The sequence below is a fragment of the Dendrobates tinctorius genome, unplaced genomic scaffold (genome assembly GCF_039654945.1).
Source record: "Dendrobates tinctorius isolate UK_male_01 unplaced genomic scaffold, ASM3965494v1 ptg000060l, whole genome shotgun sequence".
NCBI lineage: Eukaryota > Metazoa > Chordata > Amphibia > Anura > Dendrobatidae > Dendrobates > Dendrobates tinctorius.
The window spans coordinates 85611409-85632293 of record NW_027361728.1 but is presented as its reverse complement, the minus strand read 5'-3'; the positions used below and the strand labels follow the sequence as shown (position 1 = coordinate 85632293).

At 45.5% G+C, this 20885-nt stretch overlaps 1 protein-coding gene across 1 annotated transcript in view; it reads left to right on the top strand.

Moving 5' to 3' along the window:
• Positions 1-20885, top strand: part of SLC9A9 (solute carrier family 9 member A9) — a 1175932-nt gene that overhangs the window by 47623 nt on the left and 1107424 nt on the right. Inside the window, exon 3 of the mRNA XM_073579113.1 lies at positions 103-180. Coding sequence (XP_073435214.1) covers positions 103-180 — 78 coding nt within the window. The remainder of the gene's footprint in view (positions 1-102; positions 181-20885) is intronic.

Sequence of the window (20885 nt, the reverse complement as noted above, 5' to 3'; positions counted from 1 at the left end):
ATATAAAGCTGCTTGCAAAGTGAAGACTATGCCTCTTATGTCATCTTTATAATGGCTCTTGTATAATATTGACGTACGACATCATATCTCATTTTCTTACAGATGACGTTTGACCCTGAAATTTTCTTTAATGTGCTTCTACCTCCAATAATTTTCCATGCTGGATACAGTCTAAAGAAGGTAAGAATGCCATTGTAGGGTATTATTGCAAAAAAAGGGGGAGACAAAAAAGCGCAATAGGGTCTTATCCACGTTACAAAAGACAGTATATCATGAAATCTGCTCACCTGGTTAGGATGAGATAAGAGCGTGTAGGTAGCGGCTGCTGCAGATCCACAGGTCTTCAGTGACCAAAGAAATGATGAATCCAAAGGGAGTTTGTAGCTATATTCCGCGCTGCCGCTTTAGACAAATTCCAGGAGAATGCTGTATGATTGCAGTGGTTTTATTCTACGCGTTTCAGGGGTCTCATGCCCCCTTCATCAGGAAATACCACAAATACATACAGGTATCACAGACATAAAATGCAATCATACAGCATTCTCCTGGAATTTGTCTAAAGCGGCAGCGCGGAATATAGCTACAAACTCCCTTTGGATTCATCATTGTAGGGTATTATGCAGAGACAGAGGCTGTGTATAAAGGGTTCTTCTGGGAATACACATGGATGTCTTATGGCCTAATCTCCGTTTAGGCCTGTTTCATACTTCCGTTTTTGACCATCAGTCAAAATCCGCCGTTTTGCAAAAAAAAGTATCCGCCATTTTGTTTTGCGGATCCGTTTTTTTTCCCATTGAGTTGCATTACCGGCGGATCTTGACGGATAGCCATCCGTTGGATCCGTTTTTTTGTGGATCCGCCAAATTTTTTGCGTCCGCCATGCCCGGACGGACCATGCAACGTTTTTTTGTGCTGCAGGATCCGTATTTTATAGTGCGCATGCCCGGAGGAAAGAAGTCAGCCGGACATTTAACCCTGAAATCATCTCTGGCTGCCAGAAAAATATTCTCTCTCTCTCTCCTTCTCTCCCTCTCCTTTTCTCTCTCTCCTCTCTCTCTCCTTCTCTCCATCTCCTTCTCTCTCCTTCTCGCTCTCTCCTCTCTCTCCTTCTCTCTCGCTCCTTCTCTCTCTCTCCTCTCTCTCTCCTTCTCTCTCTCTCTCCTTCTCTCTCCTTCCCTCTGTCTCTCTCTCTCTCTCTCTCCTTCCCTCTCTCTCTCTCTCCTTCCCGGGCTACGGTTCCTTTAAAATTCTTCATTCATCGGATCCGTTAAAAAAAACGGTCCGGTGGCATCCGTTCACATCAGTTTACCAACGGATCCGCTTTCCGCCATTTTGGCGGATTTTAAATGACACAAAAAACTGAAGTGTGAAGCAGGCCTTAAGTGAACAGGTCTGAGGTGCAGCAGCAGTACCAGGCAGAACTCCAGGAAAAGCTTGCAGGAACCTCAGCGAGTGGGTGTCTCAGGAGTTGTGACTATCCGTGTACTCTAAATATTCTCAGATCACCAAAAATGTGCGATTGATGCTGAAAGTTCAAATGAATGGGGCAACATACCCTGCCACATGTGAATGCATGCAAATGTTCCAGAAGTAAGTTACTTATTTTGTATATATTGCAATTTCTTTTTCATTAAAAGAGGTGTTTAAAAGTTAATCCATATCCACGGGATAGTGGATAACTTATGATTGCTAGGCATCCGACTGCCATTGCCCCCATTGATTCATAGAACCTGGGCTCTTCAGATTCCCTACTGAATGAAGCAGAGGTTGATCATGGGCCCTACTGCTCCATTCTTTTTTAATGGTAGCACCGGAGATTGCCAAGCAAAGTGCTTGGCTGATTTTCAGCATTCCTATAAAAATGAATGGCGAAGCAGTGCGCTTGATCGACCTCCTCTGCATTCATTCTCTTGGTAGCCCTGGTTCTTTGGATCAGTGGGGGCCCCAGTTCATTCAATTGGTAGGAGTCCCAGTTCTCTGGATTGGCGGGGGCCAGTGAACGGATGGTTATCCCATATCACATAAATATATGTGTGGCCAGTACAAAACACTGGCACGTGGCTTATTCCTTCCAAAGACCGTACTGAGGACTAGGGGGCACGCATTACGGGTGGAAGAAAGGTGATTCTGACTGCTGAATAGGAGAGGGTTCTTTACAGTTAGAGCAGTCAGACTGTGGAATGCCCGACCACAAGAGGTAGTAATGGCAGACACTATAACAACTTTCAAAAAAGGGCTGGCTGATTTCCTTGATACAGTGCTGTGCAAATTAATTGGGACAAAGCATTTTTTTAAGTAAAATTGTAAGTTGGTTACCAGTCAGTGATTCAAACCAGTTTTAACTGCTTTGAACAGGCACTCACACCTGTTCAAAGCAGTTAAAACTGGTTTGAATCACTGACTGGTAACCAACTTACAAATTACTTAAAAAATGCTTTGTCCCAATTAATTTGCACAGCACTGTACACATAACATTGTGGGTTATAGCTAGATTAATAATAGAATGTACAGTTGGTGGAGAAAGGTCGAACTTGATGGACCTAGGACTTTATTCAACCTACGGAACTATGTAGCTATCCTGTGGATAGGGAATAACTTTTAAACTTGTGAACATATTGAACATCGTTTTAATTACTAAATGCTGATCTGCATATGACAGGATGCGGAGAGGAAACTGCAATAAAGTGCTTTGGCACTGAAGAAATATTAGGGGAGGCCAACAAACTGGAAATACGGTGTGGTGGCAATGCTCCTGTGTATGAATGAATGAATGTATTGACACTCTTACATCTTGTGCGTCATTATTGATGTATATATACATTTACAGTTATGATAAAAATTAGTCAACTTCTGTTACAAATTGGTTTATTGCAATAAATAATAAGCCTATAAAACAAGAATGAAATAGCTCAACACAACTAATATAACAACTGGTTTCTCCAAATTGAAAAAAATGCCACTTGTAATGAGTACTGTAGTCTCAGAATTATTCATCCCCTTCATGGCCAGTGCATTTAGTACTAAGCAAAAGTGCCTTTTGCTTTACAACCTGCTGCCAATGTGATTCATATCCAGGCACCAGCTTTGGGCAGCGTTTTTGAGGAATTTGGTGAGATTTGAAAAGAAGGTGGGATCAAACAAAGATTTTCTAGGGGGTTCAAGTCAGTCAACTGTGATTGACACTCCTGAATATCCCAGAACACAGCAAAAAAGCAGAGATGCTTACCCGTTCATGCCTCTAGACAAATGCAGACATGCTCACATCCTACCAACCCGTGGAGGGGGCAGTTTCTTGGTATATTAATGCACAATAAAAACTTGTATGCGGCGCTGTTCACACTATGGCAATGCACAGGATCCAGGTTAACAGCCTAGTAGTTACACCCTTCTATTAGCACTGGGCAGCCCGACTGATCTATCAAAATGCATGCCATGTGAACAGACACCACAGTTTACAAGACCAAATGGGCCCAACTGCACCCTGAATAATAAAGTGCAAAAAAGCACATAAAAAAATGTGAGATATTAGCTGATATTTTGGCCAAAATACGTGAGCCTGTAACCTGCGCCAAAGGTCCTTACGTTTACGGGTCCTAACACTAAATCCTAACACTAAAATTGCACAAAAAGAGGACTTAAATATCCCTCTGGTCACTCCAGAATATCCCAGGATCTCTTCAGAAACCAAGCCTTGGTTGACTTTGCTTAGAATGTGTGTCCTGTGGTCAAGCTTCGGCCTCTTTGCAGAAGACATGACGTTTTCTTCCTAGAATTTCCAGATACTTCACTGAATCCAGATACTTCACTGAATCCATCTTGCTTGCCACGTATTGCAGTTTTACAGTGCCAGAGGAAGCATATCGGCTCCAAAATATCACTTATTAAAAATGAATAATCTTTATTTCTGTATCTGCATCATATTTGGCAGCCCGTCACGATTCTGAGGGTACTTGTACAGACAAAATCACACAGTGAGGAGTGAGGGTCTTGACGCAGGCTTACCATCTATGAGGAAATAGAGATAACACAAAAAGGTAAAAATTAAAGTGCTCGTCATGTATGGTCAAGCCATTAATATATTAAATGGGGTTATTCAAATAAAGCTGCATGGAGCGGTCATCAGCCAGTATCTGTACCAATAATGAGTGCATGGAGGGTGTGGAAACAGGTGATACAAGGGACCTGATTCCAGAAGGAAGAACATGGAAGAGTTTTATTAGTGAGGGGAGGTTATAAACCTATAGTCTAGAGAGATGTGTTTTTAAAGCACTTTGAAACTGTAGATAGACCATTTGGTTTATTCCCTCTGTGTGGTAGAGCATTCCAGAGAAAGACACAGCATGAGATAAGTTTTGGAGTCGGGAATGTGAGGTTTGAATTTTAGAGGATGTTGGTCTCAGGTCATTATTGAAACGACGAGCACAGTTAATGCGGTAGACAGAGATGAGGGAGAAAATGTAAGGCAGTGCAGGACTATAGAATTCTTTCTGGGTAAGAGTGTTTAGTTTATATTCTAGTCTTTAGGTGATGGGCAACCAGTGACTAGCACAAAGTGGAGGCATTGGTGTAGTGGCTGGACAGGATTGTGACCCTAGCTTCTGCATTCAGGATAGATTAGAGAGTTTAGTACCAGAGAGACTGATTGGAGTTGCAGTAGTCCAGACGAAGATGACATGAGATCAAATATAAAGAATGGAGGAAATATCTGAATCAAATTTAACCCCAAGACAGCAAACATTCTACTTGGGTCTTATGGTAGAACCACACATGGAAATTTCTGGTTTAGGTAGGTTATTAGAGGGAGGAAACAAAAGAAGTTCAGTGTTGGAAAGCTTCAGTTTCAACCAGAAGGAGGATGTTTGAGGCAGCGAACAGTCACTGGTATTTTCTAGTAATGCATAGGTAATGTCAGTAGAAGATGTGTATAATTGGGTGTCATCAGCATAGAGTTGGTACTGGAAATCAAATCTGATGATGGTTTGTCTTATAAGGGCTTTGTATAGAGAAAAAAAAGAAGACCTAGGACTGCACCATAAGGAACCCCAACCACAATGGGAAGAAGAGCCAGCATAAGATACATTTAAGGATTGGTTAGAGACATAGGCGAAGAATTGTGAGGTATCCTTGATGCCAATATAGCAGAGCATAGTGAGGAGGAGTTGGTCATCCAGGAAAATCAGAAGCTTCACTGTAGGCAGGGTGTTTTTTTCAGCACATTCTTCTTTCTTCTTCCACCTAACATACCGCTGATCCATAGGCCTGAAAAGTTCCAGTTTTGTTTCATGGCTCTACAGAACAAAATCACCAAATGTCTGTAGCTTATTTATTTTGTTTTAGCATATTAGCGCCAACTTGTGCCCCTGGGTGACTAGAGGTGACATCTTGGAGTATACATATGGAGACTTTCAGCATATAAATGGAATGCACATTGGTTCTTGTATGTATCAGCACCCCTTGACACCCTGTGATGCTTTTGCGGGGCACCCATGGGTTACTATGACTGAATATTTGTCCTCTGTGTATTTCTATGCAGCCGCATGCTTAAATAAAAAAAACAGTGTGAGGGTCTCCCCCATTTTTGACAACCAGCCTTGCTAAAGCAGACAAACTCTCATGCTGCTATATCTGCAGAGGAGCGACTCACAATACGGTATGTACTACACAACCACATTCTCTATGTTCATGATGTGTTGCCCAAAGTACAGTATGTGTATTTTCGGATTATTTTTGTTTGTTTTGGCCTCATCTCAGTCCAGATATATTTAAACTTACAGACGAGAATGTTATGTGTAATATGTACTGAATATCACGTAGTCATTGTGCGAGCAAAAATATGTGTGTTAGTAGATATGAAACAATAAAAAGTTTGGTATGTACATGGTGTTTTCTTTATTTTTGCATTCTAAAATGTTCCATTTCTGTTGTTCTTCAGCTTCCTGTCCACTGGCCTGTCTTATGCCGCCCTCCACCATGAGTTTCTCATTGGAAGATCTACCATTTCTGGCATAGTCAGGTCGACATGTAGTGAAATATGGTCAAGACTACATCAACTCATCATGCCCGAGCCAGACTGGTTGAGGGTATCAAGGGACTTTGAGGAGGAATGCCAGTTTCCTAATTGTATGGGCCCTTGATGGCAAACATATCCGGGTGCGTAAGCCGCCGAACTCTGGCTCCCAATTCTTCAATTATAAGCAATACTTTTCTGTTGTATTGTTGGCTCTGGCCGACCTTCAATACAAGTTTATAATTGTTGACATTGGGGCCTATGGAAGAACGGGAGACTCTAGAGTCTTCAATACTTCCATTATGGGTCGGCGGCTACGCACCAACCAGTTGGATCTACCCCCACCACGCCAGCTACCAGACTCCACTCAAGAATCAGTCCCTTATGTCCTTGTGGCAGATGAGGCATTTCAGTTAATGCGCAATGTCATGAGGCCATATCCCCGGCGCAATCTGGACCACCGGCGCAGAATTTTTAACTTGAGCCTATCACGTGCTCGGCGACTGGTGGAGTGTTCCTTTGGCATTCTTTGTGCCAAATGGCGTGTACTTCAGTCTGCCATTCAGCTGAGTGAACAAAATGTTAATGAAGTTATTGAAGCATGTGTCGTTCTTCGCAACTTCACCAGGATACATGATTGTTCCTCCTCTGCTGGTGTTGTGCGTGGGTCGGACAATGTGCGTAGGGCGAGACCACATATCAACCCTCAACGTAGACCGCTCTCTGGGCTCAAAGTGCGTGATATTTTCACAAATTACTTTGTCACCTGAGGGGGAAACGTCTTGGCAAGAGCATGGTGTGTCTATGTTATACATTTTTTATTTCTGTCTGTGTAAATATATATATTTCAAGGCCTTATGATTCTCTGACAGTTTAATTGCCTTGGTAAGCGTATGTTAGTATGCTGACACCTTTTTTTATAATTGAGACAGAGACGTAATATGTAGTAGACAAATGTTTACTTTTGCCTTTTTTTTTGTTTTGAAAAACATATATTATTGCCATATGATAAATGTGGCAATGGCCCAAAGTGGGCATTTTGCAGATGTGAAAATTTTGAAACAAAACATTTTCAGAAAAACAAAAATACACCCAAATCGTTATGCAAGATCAAAATGGCTACATTACAAATTTTGGTAGGTCGGGGGAGGAGAAGGCGGAAGACCAGCCTGTGTTTGCTGCAGGCTACTTTGCCCAACTTGCCCATCGTCCTGTGTGGGGGCATACTGTTGCCCATGATGTGGGTAGTGTGCTGCCTCCTGGGATTGTGGTGGGTACTGGGCTGACTGAAATTGTAGAGGGGCCTCTGGTTGGGGCTGGTAGGCCCGTGGCTCATACCCACCAAAATAGCCATGTCGTCCCCAACCAGGTTGAGACCAGCTTCCAACACTGGGTGGGAACAAGTGGCCATATTGGTGAGGTTGGCTAGAGGCCGTGTTGCCAAGCGAAAAGCCAAAAACATCACTGCTCTAGAGGAGATCTGCATGGAGGAATGGGCCAACATACCAACAACAGTGTGTGGCAACCTTGTGAAGACTTACAGAAAACGTTTCACCTCTGTCATTGCCAACAAAGGATATATCACAAAGTATTGAGATGAAATTTTGTTTCTGACCAAATACTTATTTTCCACCATAATATGCAAATAAAATGAAAAAAAAACAGACAATGTGATTTTCTGGATTTTTTTTTCTCAGTTTGTCTCCCATAGTTGAGGTCTACCTATGATGTAAATTACAGACGCCTCTCATCTTTTTAAGTGGTGGAACTTGCACTATTGCTGACTGACTAAATACTTTTTTGCCCCACTGTATGTGGCTGCTGTGGGAAAGGTTGGGTAGGGGGAGGAAGGGGTTGAGGTGTAGGCCCACGTATTTGAGGATCCTCAGAGCCTGCTTGAGCAAGCATGTGTGTGGGGTGTCTAAGGCGCATCAGATTCCTTGGGGAAAGCTGCCACCTCTCCAGATATTCAAATAACTCATATGAGGTATTGGGGTGTGTACTTGCATCAAGCAGGATCTGAAAACATCCTCGAATATGTGGCCTCACCTCACGGGAAAGGGCCCAAGATAACGGGCCAGGCTGCGTGAGTACGCCTCCTCGCCATCATCATTATTGACTCTAGCCAGATAGTTCAGTACCCCTGTGTCAACATTGGTACGGGTATCTTGGGCAGGGATCTGGCGCCTTCTTCCTCGCCGGGATAGTCCAGCAGGCTGTGGGGAGCCCTGGATCTGGGCAGTTGGGCTGCTGCTGTTGTTGCCCTGCTCCTCCTGTATGGCGGATGGTGCAGCAGCAGACGGTCCTACTTGTGGATGTGGTCCTGGTGGTGGGGTTTGTAGTGCAGGCACTTGGTCTTCCGGAGAGGAATCTTCAACATGCTTCTTTGAGGGTGAGAAGATGGGCTAGCTACCTCTTCCCCTACAGCCCCAGGATCTATGATGGGATTGGTATCTGAGCCAGTTTCTTTCTCCGTAAGGTTGGACTGAGTTCTGTTATGAAATAAAATAGAGCCAAAATGAAAGACATTTTTGTGGCCCTGTAAAGTATCTGTGTAATGTGGTGTGAGGTATCTACTTACGGTCTCAGATCCAGAATAGGAGCGAGGAAGGAGAGGCGATCATAATAGATATATTTCCTCTTTATGTGGCCCGCATCACCACTCCTGGACCGCTGCTGACGTTCCCGCCTGTATTGGTCGCGGATGCTGCGCCAGAGTCTCATCACATCTTCCACTGCAATGTGACAGGAAATATTCTAAATTTCACATATTTGCTAGCTCAAATTTGCTACAAGTAGCCTAGGCATGTGACTTTCTAGGGTGTACTTTCTACCCAGGGTGGCATATATAATTGAGGTATCCAGCCCAGATACACAGGGTCACAATAGTTCAGGGATCAAGTAACTACACTTAATAACTTGGTTGGCTAGGAGGATGAGGAGCTTGTGGCCTGGGCCAAATTATGTCAGTGTAAAACAATGGATCACATAAAAATCTACACGCCTCATGAGGCAAAAAGGCCAAGCAAAGGAAGGGGGGGGGGCTGATTCTAAATGCCTTTTTTGATGTGAGGCAATTTTAAACACTTTTTGGGTTGTACTTACTCATTTGCTGCTGCTCCTCACGTGGCTGATCACCAAAATCGTGGAACATCTGGCGACATATGTGCCTCCATGACGCCTCCTTTCTTGCCCGGTTGGCATAATGGGCATCACGTTGGTCCCAGATTTCTGGCCGCTCCTGCAGTAATACAATAAGCATCTCCACATTGAGGAAATATGGTACCATGACGCTGATGTACTCCGTGGAGGCGTACTTCCTGGATGTCTGTAGCTCTTTTTGAGCTAATTAGCATGTCTAAGCTTCCTGATGATGGATTGGCCCATTTCATGTCACCTGCCAAAAGACCTGCGTATTTCTCGCAAGTCACACGTGTGGTCCGTGTGTACGCCGTATTTTTTGCGCACCCATAGACTTGCATTGGCGTACTACGGGCGTAGTATCCTGACAATCGCAGCATGCTGCGATTGGCACGGACCGTAGAATATGGACGAGAAATATACGGCTGTTGGGAGCTGAACCATAGAGATTCTTTTGTCCGTGAGTAATGCGTGGTTTTAACGCCTCTCACTCGTCCGTATTTCACTCTAGTGTGACCCCGGCCTAATATCCCACATCATCCCGTCAGCCAGAGCCACCCGACTACTACCCCTAATATCCCACATCATCCCGTCAGAGACACCAGATTACTACCCCTAATATCCCAAGAGCCACTGGACTAATACCCCTAATATCCCACATCATCCTGTCAGCCAGAGCCACTGGACTACTACCACTAATATCCCACATCATCTCATCAGAACCACTGGACTAATACCCTACATCGTCCCGTAAGAGCCAACAATGTCAGGTTGGCGCTGTTAGGCTACTTTCACACATCAGTTTTTTGCCGTCAGGCAGGATCCGGCTATTTTTAGAAAAATCGGATCCGGCAAAAATTTTGAAGAACTGTAGAAACGGATCCGTTTTTTTGCTGGATCCGTCTAGCAGGTTATATCTGTTCCTGGGGGCTGGCCAATTGGATCTGAGCATGCGCAGACTTAAAAAAAACGGATCCGGTGGCTGGATCCGTCTTTTTCTGGATCCGGCGCATTCCGGCGCCCATAGACTTTCATTGTAGCAAAAAGCTGGAAGCGCCGGATCCGGCGCTTCCGGCTTTTTCGCCGGAGACAGGAAACGTTACAGTAGCCGTTTTTTCCAGACGCCGGAATGAGACAAGTTGCTGGATCCGGCAAAAAACGGATGAAACGCAATGCCATCCGGCACGATCCGGCGCTAATGCAAGTCAATGGGGAAAAACTGGATCCGGCATTGCATTTTGCCGGATCCAGTTTTACAAAAAAAAGCCGGATCGCGCCTGAAGGCAAAAAACTGATGTGTGAAAGAGGCCTTACACTGATTAAAATGATACCTGGGTTGGAGAAATCTGTCTTGTGTTTCTTTTTTTCATCTGTGTTTGAATTTTTAAGTTAATGGGCATCACGTTGGTCCCAGATTTCTGGCCGCTCCTGCAGTAATACAATAAGCATCTCCACATTGAGGTAGTAGGGTGCCATGATGCTTTACTCCCGTGGAGGTGTACTTCCTGGATGTTTGGAGCGCTTTTTGAGCTAATTAGCATGTCTAAGCTTCCAGATGATGGATTGGCCCATTTCATGTCACCTGCCAAAAGACCTGCGTATTTCTTGAAATCTCATCCTCTGTGCTGTCACAGCTGGCCACTGTGGTTTTAATGCTGCATAAATACACAGCGTCAAACCCGCAGCAGTGCCTGATTGTGGGCGCGTACCCTTAGGCTACTTTCACACTTCAGGTTTTCGGCATCAGGCGCGTTCCGGCGTCGTGCCGGAACGCCGGATCCGGCAAATGTTTAGTAAAACCGGATGTGACGGATCCGGTTTTCTGCCGGATCCGTCCTTTTCTTGACAGACAAAACCGGATCCGTCTCATCCGGTTCATCCGTTTTTCGACGGATTACGCCGGATCCGGTTTTTAAAATTGACCCTTGTGGCCTTCCGAACGGGATTGGCTACTGGAAAACTATATATAGCATGTTCCTACAGCCCTTCTTTGACAGGTTGTAGAGGAGAAAGTGCAGGTTGGAGAGAAGAGCAAGTTACTGGCGAAGATGGATGTTGTCATTGGAAATATTTTGAAGAATTTGGCGGATTTTATAGCGGAGGCGAATCGTTTGAGGGTGATTGTTCTGGAGAAGGAGAGAGCGAGACAGCAGCGCATCAGGCATCGTAGACGACGTTTGTGGATCCACCCCATCACAGCCAAGAGAATGACGCGTGGGGTCTATTCTACACTCTGCATGGACCTTCGACGAAACCCGGATACATTTTTTGGATATGTTAGGATGAAAATGGAGAATTTTGATTACTTGGTGGAGCGCATTGCACACCTCATAAGAAAAGCGGACACCTATTGCCGCTTCTCTGTTTCACCCACAGAGCGTCTGATGGTGACTTTAAGGTAAGCCACATTTATTGGATGTGATCGCATCAGAGCACACTTTCACTGCAATCTTGTTGGTGGTAGTTTGTATCTCCAAGTGTTATAGCTCAGTTTTGGTATGTAATGATGTGATTTAAAACTAATTTATTGTTTTTTAATTCCCCACAGATTTCTTGCAACTGGAGAATCCCTTTCGTCACTGCATTTCCAGTACAGACTCGGGATTTCCACCATATCTGGAATAGTGAAGTACACATGCCGTGCACTGTGGGACTCCTTAGCTGAAGAGTTTTTACCAGAGCCCACAACAGAGAGGTGGATTGAAATTGCTGACAAGTTTCAACAGATATGTCAGTTTCCCAACTGCTTGGGCTCTGTGGATGGGAAACATATCCGCATTGTAAAGCCAGCTGGATCGGGATCGGAATATTTCAATTACAAGAAATATTTTTCAATTGTCCTCATGGCCATCGCTGACGCGGAATACAAATTTATTGCGGTTGATATTGGGGCCTATGGCCGCTCCAATGACTCTCAAGTTTTCAAACTGTCTGCCATGGGGCGTAAACTGTATGGAAACACCTTCCAGTTCCCACCACCTAGACCGCTGCCGCAAACATCTGGTCCACCTATGCCATTTGTCTGTGTAGGGGATGAAGCCTTCCAGCTGTCAGAACACCTTTTGAAACCGTACTCTAGCAGAGGATTGACAAGACCAAAACGCATTTTTAATTACCGCCTCACAAGAGCAAGAAGAATGGTTGAATGTACCTTTGGTATTCTGACAGCCAAATGGCGGGTCCTATTGACTGCGATCAACCTCAAGACAGAAACTGTGGACGAGGTGATCAAAGCGTGCGTGGTACTCCACAATTTTGTTATCTGCAAGGAACCCATTTCCATTGAGGACACCTCTGAAGAAACCACCTTGCAAGATTACCATGACATTACCACTAGAAGTTCTGTGACGGTTTCAGTAATGAGGGACAATTTTGCACTATACTTTATGTCACCTCAAGGCAGAGTACACTGGCAGGATGACAGAGTGTGAAAGATTTGTGCCCAACCAAACTTGTGTACCTTCTGTACCAACAGTATATACCTTTGCCAACCAAAGTTGGCTATCTTGTCATGGTCTCTATTTTTAGCTTTAGGCCACAGGTGTGTACCTGGTTGTGTTTTATGCAAAGTATTTGTAATTGTATGGGCCCTTGATGGCAAACATATTCGGGTACGTAAGCCGCCGAACTCTGGCTCCCAATTCTTCAATTATAAGCAATACTTTTCTGTTGTATTGTTGGCTCTGGCCGACCTTCAATACAAGTTTATAATTGTTAACATTGGGGCCTATGGAAGAACGGGAGACTCTAGAGTCTTCAATACTTCCATTATGGGTCGGCGGCTACGCACCAACCAGTTGGATCTACCACCACCACGCCAGCTACCAGACTCCACTCAAGAATCAGTCCCTTATGTCCTTGTGGCAGATGAGGCGTTTCAGTTAATGCGCAATGTCATGAGGCCATATCCCCGGCGCAATCTGGACCCCCGGCGCAGAATTTTTAACTTGAGCCTATCACGTGCTCGGCGACTGGTGGAGTGTTCCTTTGGCATTCTTTGTGCCAAATGGCGTGTACTTCAGTCTGCCATTCAGCTGAGTGAACAAAATGTTAATGAAGTTATTGAAGCATGTGTCGTTCTTCACAACTTCACCAGGATACATGATTGTTCCTCCTCTGCTGGTGTTGTGCGTGGGTCGGACAATGTGCGTAGGGCGAGACCACATATCAACCCTCAACGTAGACCGCTCTCTGGGCTCAAAGTGCGTGATATTTTCACAAATTACTTTGTCACCTGAGGGGGAAACGTCTTGGCAAGAGCATGCTGTGTCTATGTTATACATTTTTTATTTCTGTCTGTGTAAATATATATATTTCAAGGCCTTATGATTCTCTGACAGTTTAATTGCCTTGGTAAGCGTATGTTAGTATGCTGACACCTTTTTTTATAATTGAGACAGAGACGTAATATGTAGTAGACAAATGTTTACTTTTGCCTTTTTTTTTGTTTTGAAAAACATATATTATTGCCATATGATAAATGTGGCAATGGCCCAAAGTGGGCATTTTGCAGATGTGAAAATTTTGAAACAAAACATTTTCAGAAAAACAAAAATACACCCAAATCGTTATGCAAGACCAAAATGGCTACATTACAAATTTTGGTAGGTCGGGGGAGGAGAAGGCGGAAGACCAGCCTGTGTTTGCTGCAGGCTACTTTGCCCAACTTGCCCATCGTCCTGTGTGGGGGCATACTGTTGCTCATGATGTGGGTAGTGTGCTGCCTCCTGGGATTGTGGTGGGTACTGGGCTGACTGAAATTGTAGAGGGGCCTCTGGTTGGGGCTGGTAGGCCCGTGGCTCATACCCACCAAAATAGCCATGTCGTCCCCAACCAGGTTGAGACCAGCTTCCAACACTGGGTGGGAACAAGTGGCCATATTGGTGAGGTTGGCTAGAGGCCGTGTTGCCAAGCGAAAAGCCAAAAACATCACTGCTCTAGAGGAGATCTGCATGGAGGAATGGGCCAACATACCAACAACAGTGTGTGGCAACCTTGTGAAGACTTACAGAAAACGTTTCACCTCTGTCATTGCCAACAAAGGATATATCACAAAGTATTGAGATGAAATTTTGTTTCTGACCAAATACTTATTTTCCACCATAATATGCAAATAAAATGAAAAAAAAACAGACAATGTGATTTTCTGGATTTTTTTTTCTCAGTTTGTCTCCCATAGTTGAGGTCTACCTATGATGTAAATTACAGACGCCTCTCATCTTTTTAAGTGGTGGAACTTGCACTATTGCTGACTGACTAAATACTTTTTTGCCCCACTGTATGTGGCTGCTGTGGGAAAGGTTGGGTAGGGGGAGGAAGGGGTTGAGGTGTAGGCCCACGTATTTGAGGATCCTCAGAGCCTGCTTGAGCAAGCATGTGTGTGGGGTGTCTAAGGCGCATCAGATTCCTTGGGGAAAGCTGCCACCTCTCCAGATATTCAAATAACTCATATGAGGTATTGGGGTGTGTACTTGCATCAAGCAGGATCTGAAAACATCCTCGAATATGTGGCCTCACCTCACGGGAAAGGGCCCAAGATAACGGGCCAGGCTGCGTGAGTACGCCTCCTCGCCATCATCATTATTGACTCTAGCCAGATAGTTCAGTACCCCTGTGTCAACATTGGTACGGGTATCTTGGGCAGGGATCTGGCACCTTCTTCCTCGCCGGGATAGTCCAGCAGGCTGTGGGGAGCCCTGGATCTGGGCAGTTGGGCTGCTGCTGTTGTTGCCCTGCTCCTCCTGTATGGCGGATGGTGCAGCAGCAGACGGTCCTACTTGTGGATGTGGTCCTGGTGGTGGGGTTTGTAGTGCAGGCACTGGGTCTTCCGGAGAGGAATCTTCAACATGCTTCTTTGAGGGTGAGAAGATGGGCTAGCCACCTCTTCCCCTACAGCCCCAGGATCTATGATGGGATTGGTATCTGAGCCAGTTTCTTTCTCCGTAAGGTTGGACTGAGTTCTGTTATGAAATAAAATAGAGCCAAAATGAAAGACATTTTTGTGGCCCTGTAAAGTATCTGTGTAATGTGGTGTGAGGTATCTACTTACAGTCTCAGATCCAGAATAGGAGCGAGGAAGGAGAGGCGATCATAATAGATATATTTCCTCTTTATGTGGCCCGCATCACCACTCCTGGACCGCTGCTGACGTTCCCGCCTGTATTGGTCGCGGATGCTGCGCCAGAGTCTCATCACATCTTCCACTGCAATGTGACAGAAAATATTCTAAATTTCACATATTTGCTAGCTCAAATTTGCTACAAGTAGCCTAGGCATGTGACTTTCTAGGGTGTACTTTCTACCCAGGGTGGCATATATAATTGAGGTATCCAGCCCAGATACACAGGGTCACAATAGTTCAGGGATCAAGTAACTACACTTAATAACTTGGTTGGCTAGGAGGATGAGGAGCTTGTAGCCTGGGCCAAATTATGTCAGTGTAAAACAATGGATCACATAAAAATCTACACGCCTCATGAGGCAAAAAGGCCAAGCAAAGGAAGGGGGGGGGCCTGATTCTAAATGCCTTTTTTGATGTGAGGCAATTTTAAACACTTTTTGGGTTGTACTTACTCATTTGCTGCTGCTCCTCACGTGGCTGATCACCAAAATCGTGGAACATCTGGCGACATATGTGCCTCCATGACGCCTCCTTTCTTGCCCGGTTGGCATAATGGGCATCACGTTGGTCCCAGATTTCTGGCCGCTCCTGCAGTAATACAATAAGCATCTCCACATTGAGGAAATATGGTACCATGACGCTGATGTACTCCGTGGAGGCGTACTTCCTGGATGTCTGTAGCTCTTTTTGAGCTAATTAGCATGTCTAAGCTTCCTGATGATGGATTGGCCCATTTCATGTCACCTGCCAAAAGACCTGCGTATTTCTCGCAAGTCACACGTGTGGTCCGTGTGTACGCCGTATTTTTTGCGCACCCATAGACTTGCATTGGCGTACTACGGGCGTAGTATCCTGACAATCGCAGCATGCTGCGATTGGCACGGACCGTAGAATATGGACGAGAAATATACGGCTGTTGGGAGCTGAACCATAGAGATTCTTTTGTCCGTGAGTAATGCGTGGTTTTAACGCCTCTCACTCGTCCGTATTTCACTCTAGTGTGACCCCGGCCTAATATCCCACATCATCCCGTCAGCCAGAGCCACCCGACTACTACCCCTAATATCCCACATCATCCCGTCAGAGACACCAGATTACTACCCCTAATATCCCAAGAGCCACTGGACTACTACCCCTAATATCCCACATCATCCTGTCAGCCAGAGCCACTGGACTACTACCACTAATATCCCACATCATCTCATCAGAACCACTGGACTAATACCCTACTTCGTCCCGTAAGAGCCAACAATGTCAGGTTGGCGCTGTTAGGCTACTTTCACACATCAGTTTTTTGCCGTCAGGCAGGATCCGGCTATTTTTAGAAAAATCGGATCCGGCAAAAATTTTGAAGAACTGTAGAAACGGATCCGTTTTTTTGCTGGATCCGTCTAGCAGGTTATATCTGTTCCTGGGGGCTGGCCAATTGGATCTGAGCATGCGCAGACTTAAAAAAAACGGATCCGGTGGCTGGATCCGTCTTTTTCTGGATCCGGCGCATTCCGGCGCCCATAGACTTTCATTGTAGCAAAAAGCTGGAAGCGCCGGATCCGGCGCTTCCGGCTTTTTCGCCGGAGACAAAAAACGTTACAGTAGCCGTTTTTTCCAGACGCCGGAATGAGACAAGTTGCCGGATCCGGCAAAAAACGGATGAAACGCAATGCCATCCGGCACGATCCGGCGCTAATGCAAGTCAATGGGGAAAAACTGGATCCGGCATTGCATTTTGCCGGATCCAGTTTTACAAAAAAAAGCCGGATCGCACCTGAAGGCAAAAAACTGATGTGTGAAAGAGGCCTTACACTGATTAAAATGATACCTGGGTTGGAGAAATCTGTCTTGTGTTTCTTTTTTTCATCTGTGTTTGAATTTTTAAGTTGGTCCCAGATTTCTGGCCGCTCCTGCAGTAATACAATAAGCATCTCCACATTGAGGTAGTAGGGTGCCATGATGCTTTACTCCCGTGGAGGTGTACTTCCTGGATGTTTGGAGCGCTTTTTGAGCTAATTAGCATGTCTAAGCTTCCAGATGATGGATTGGCCCATTTCATGTCACCTGCCAAAAGACCTGCGTATTTCTTGAAATCTCATCCTCTGTGCTGTCACAGCTGGCCACTGTGGTTTTAATGCTGCATAAATACACAGCGTCAAACCCGCAGCAGTGCCTGATTGTGGGCGCGTACCCTTAGGCTACTTTCACACTTCAGGTTTTCGGCATCAGGCGCGATCCGGCGTCGTGCCGGAACGCCGGATCCGGCAAATGTTTAGTAAAACCGGATGTGACGGATCCGGTTTTCTGCCGGATCCGTCCTTTTCTTGACAGACAAAACCGGATCCGTCTCATCCGGTTCATCCGTTTTTCGACGGATTACGCCGGATCCGGTTTTTAAAATTGACCCTTGTGGCCTTCCGAACGGGATTGGCTACTGGAAAACTATATATAGCATGTTCCTACAGCCCTTCTTTGACAGGTTGTAGAGGAGAAAGTGCAGGTTGGAGAGAAGAGCAAGTTACTGGCGAAGATGGATGTTGTCATTGGAAATATTTTGAAGAATTTGGCGGATTTTATAGCGGAGGCGAATCGTTTGAGGGTGATTGTTCTGGAGAAGGAGAGAGCGAGACAGCAGCGCATCAGGCATCGTAGACGACGTTTGTGGATCCACCCCATCACAGCCAAGAGAATGACGCGTGGGGTCTATTCTACACTCTGCATGGACCTTCGACGAAACCCGGATACATTTTTTGGATATGTTAGGATGAAAATGGAGAATTTTGATTACTTGGTGGAGCGCATTGCACACCTCATAAGAAAAGCGGACACCTATTGCCGCTTCTCTGTTTCACCCACAGAGCGTCTGATGGTGACTTTAAGGTAAGCCACATTTATTGGATGTGATCGCATCAGAGCACACTTTCACTGCAATCTTGTTGGTGGTAGTTTGTATCTCCAAGTGTTATAGCTCAGTTTTGGTATGTAATGCTGTGATTTAAAACTAATTTATTGTTTTTTAATTCCCCACAGATTTCTTGCAACTGGAGAATCCCTTTCGTCACTGCATTTCCAGTACAGACTCGGGATTTCCACCATATCTGGAATAGTGAAGTACACATGCCGTGCACTGTGGGACTCCTTAGCTGAAGAGTTTTTACCAGAGCCCACAACAGAGAGGTGGATTGAAATTGCTGACAAGTTTCAACAGATATGTCAGTTTCCCAACTGCTTGGGCTCTGTGGACGGGAAACATCCGCATTGTAAAGCCAGCTGGATCGGGATCGGAATATTTCAATTACAAGAAATATTTTTCAATTGTCCTCATGGCCATCGCTGACGCGGAATACAAATTTATTACGGTTGATATTGGGGCCTATGGCCGCTCCAATGACTCTCAAGTTTTCAAACTGTCTGCCATGGGGCGTAAACTGTATGGAAACACCTTCCAGTTCCCACCACCTAGACCGCTGCCGCAAACATCTGGTCCACCTATGCCATTTGTCTGTGTAGGGGATGAAGCCTTCCAGCTGTCAGAACACCTTTTGAAACCGTACTCTAGCAGAGGATTGACAAGACCAAAACGCATTTTTAATTACCGCCTCACAAGAGCAAGAAGAATGGTTGAATGTACCTTTGGTATTCTGACAGCCAAATGGCGGGTCCTATTGACTGCGATCAACCTCAAGACAGAAACTGTGGACGAGGTGATCAAAGCGTGCGTGGTACTCCACAATTTTGTTATCTGCAAGGAACCCATTTCCATTGAGGACACCTCTGAAGAAACCACCTTGCAAGATTACCATGACATTACCACTAGAAGTTCTGTGACGGTTTCAGTAATGAGGGACAATTTTGCACTATACTTTATGTCACCTCAAGGCAGAGTACACTGGCAGGATGACAGAGTGTGAAAGATTTGTGCCCAACCAAACTTGTGTACCTTCTGTACCAACAGTATATACCTTTGCCAACCAAAGTTGGCTATCTTGTCATGGTCTCTATTTTTAGCTTTAGGCCACAGGTGTGTACCTGGTTGTGTTTTATGCAAAGTATTTCACCTTTTAACAAAAGTTGTGTACATTGTTATGAAATCACCAACAATAAACACAACTTTTTAGGTGAAATACTTTGCTTCAAACACAACCAGGAACACAACTGTGGCAAAAAGCTAAAATTTACCCACAGTTATATACCTAGTTTAGAATACCATTTCACCTTTTAAATACCCTGTATTTAACCTTTTTCGCCGCAGAAAGAAATGACAGACAACCAGTGTAAAATAATTTAACTTTTATTGAAAAATGTTTTTTTTAGTAAACTTTTTTAAAATTTTAATAAACTTGTTTAATAAAGCTTTGAAACCATAAAACTGGTCATTTTTATTTAAATACACACATTATAAATCTGTGTAGTGTGTGGTGGAAATACTGCTGTAGGGGCTGCGGGACACTTCGACACTGGGAGTGTGGAGAGAGGACTGGGATCGTGGTGGGGAAGGAACAGTTAGAGGTGAAGGTGTGGAAAAAACGACAGAATGGGTGGACATGTGGGAAGCAGAAGAGGTGGTGGGTGGTGGAGTGGAGGGTTGGGCAGGGACTGTAGGAGCAGATGATGTTGATGGCAAGTTGTATGGGGAAGGAGTTTGGTACGGGGCAGGTTGCTGGAAGTGGGGAGATGTCTGGTACGGGGCAGGTTGCTGGAAGTGGGGAGATGTCTGGTACGGGGCAGGTTGCTGGAAGTGGGGAGATGTCTGGTACGGGGCAGGTTGCTGGAAGTGGGGAGATGTCTGGTACTGGGGAGGTTGCTGGTACTGGGGAGTTTGCAGGTACTGGGGAGGTTGCTGGTACTGGGGAGGTTGCTGGTACTGGGGAGGTTGCTGGTACTGGGGAGGTTGCTGGTACTGGGGAGGTTGCTGGTGCTGGGGAGGTTGCTGGTGCTGGGGAGGTTGCTGGTGCTGGGGAGGTGGATGGTGCTGGGGAGGTGGATGGTGCTGGGGAGGTGGATGGTATGTAATAGGAGGGGGAGGATGGAAAGTGGCTGGAGGGGGTGTAGATGTAATAGGAGGGGGAGGATGGAAAGTGGCTGGAGGGGGTGTAGATGTAATAGGAGGGGGAGGATGGAAAGTGGCTGGAGGGGGTGCAGGTGGAGGAACTACTGTGGTGGGAGGAGGAGGTTGGGAGGTAACTTGCTGGAGAGCAGCGTGGCATGAATGCATTACATGCATCTGCTGGGCAGGAGAGAGCGTTTCCATGCGCTCCACAACAGACCTGAAAAAGGTGTGGTTTTGCGAAGATCTTGCTTCTGAATGCATGGTTTGCAGAAGTGTCTTCACCTCCAGAATGCTGGAGTTGATCTGCTGATAGCCTGCGGAGATTTGCTCTGACAAGACTTTTAGACAGTTCTGGAAAGATGCATTCAGATGCAAGAACTCTGGCGCATAAGTCTTTTCCTGACCCCTCTGCCGCTGCCGCCCAGTACCCGCAGGTGTACTAGAGGTGGCAGGGGCAGAAGGGTGGGGTAAAGGGAAAGCGATCTCCTCACCAGCAGCTTCATGTAATGTAGGCGGCCACGATGCTCCTGTGCTGGTGGATGGGACAGATGGGTCGAATGTGTGGGAAGGCTGGG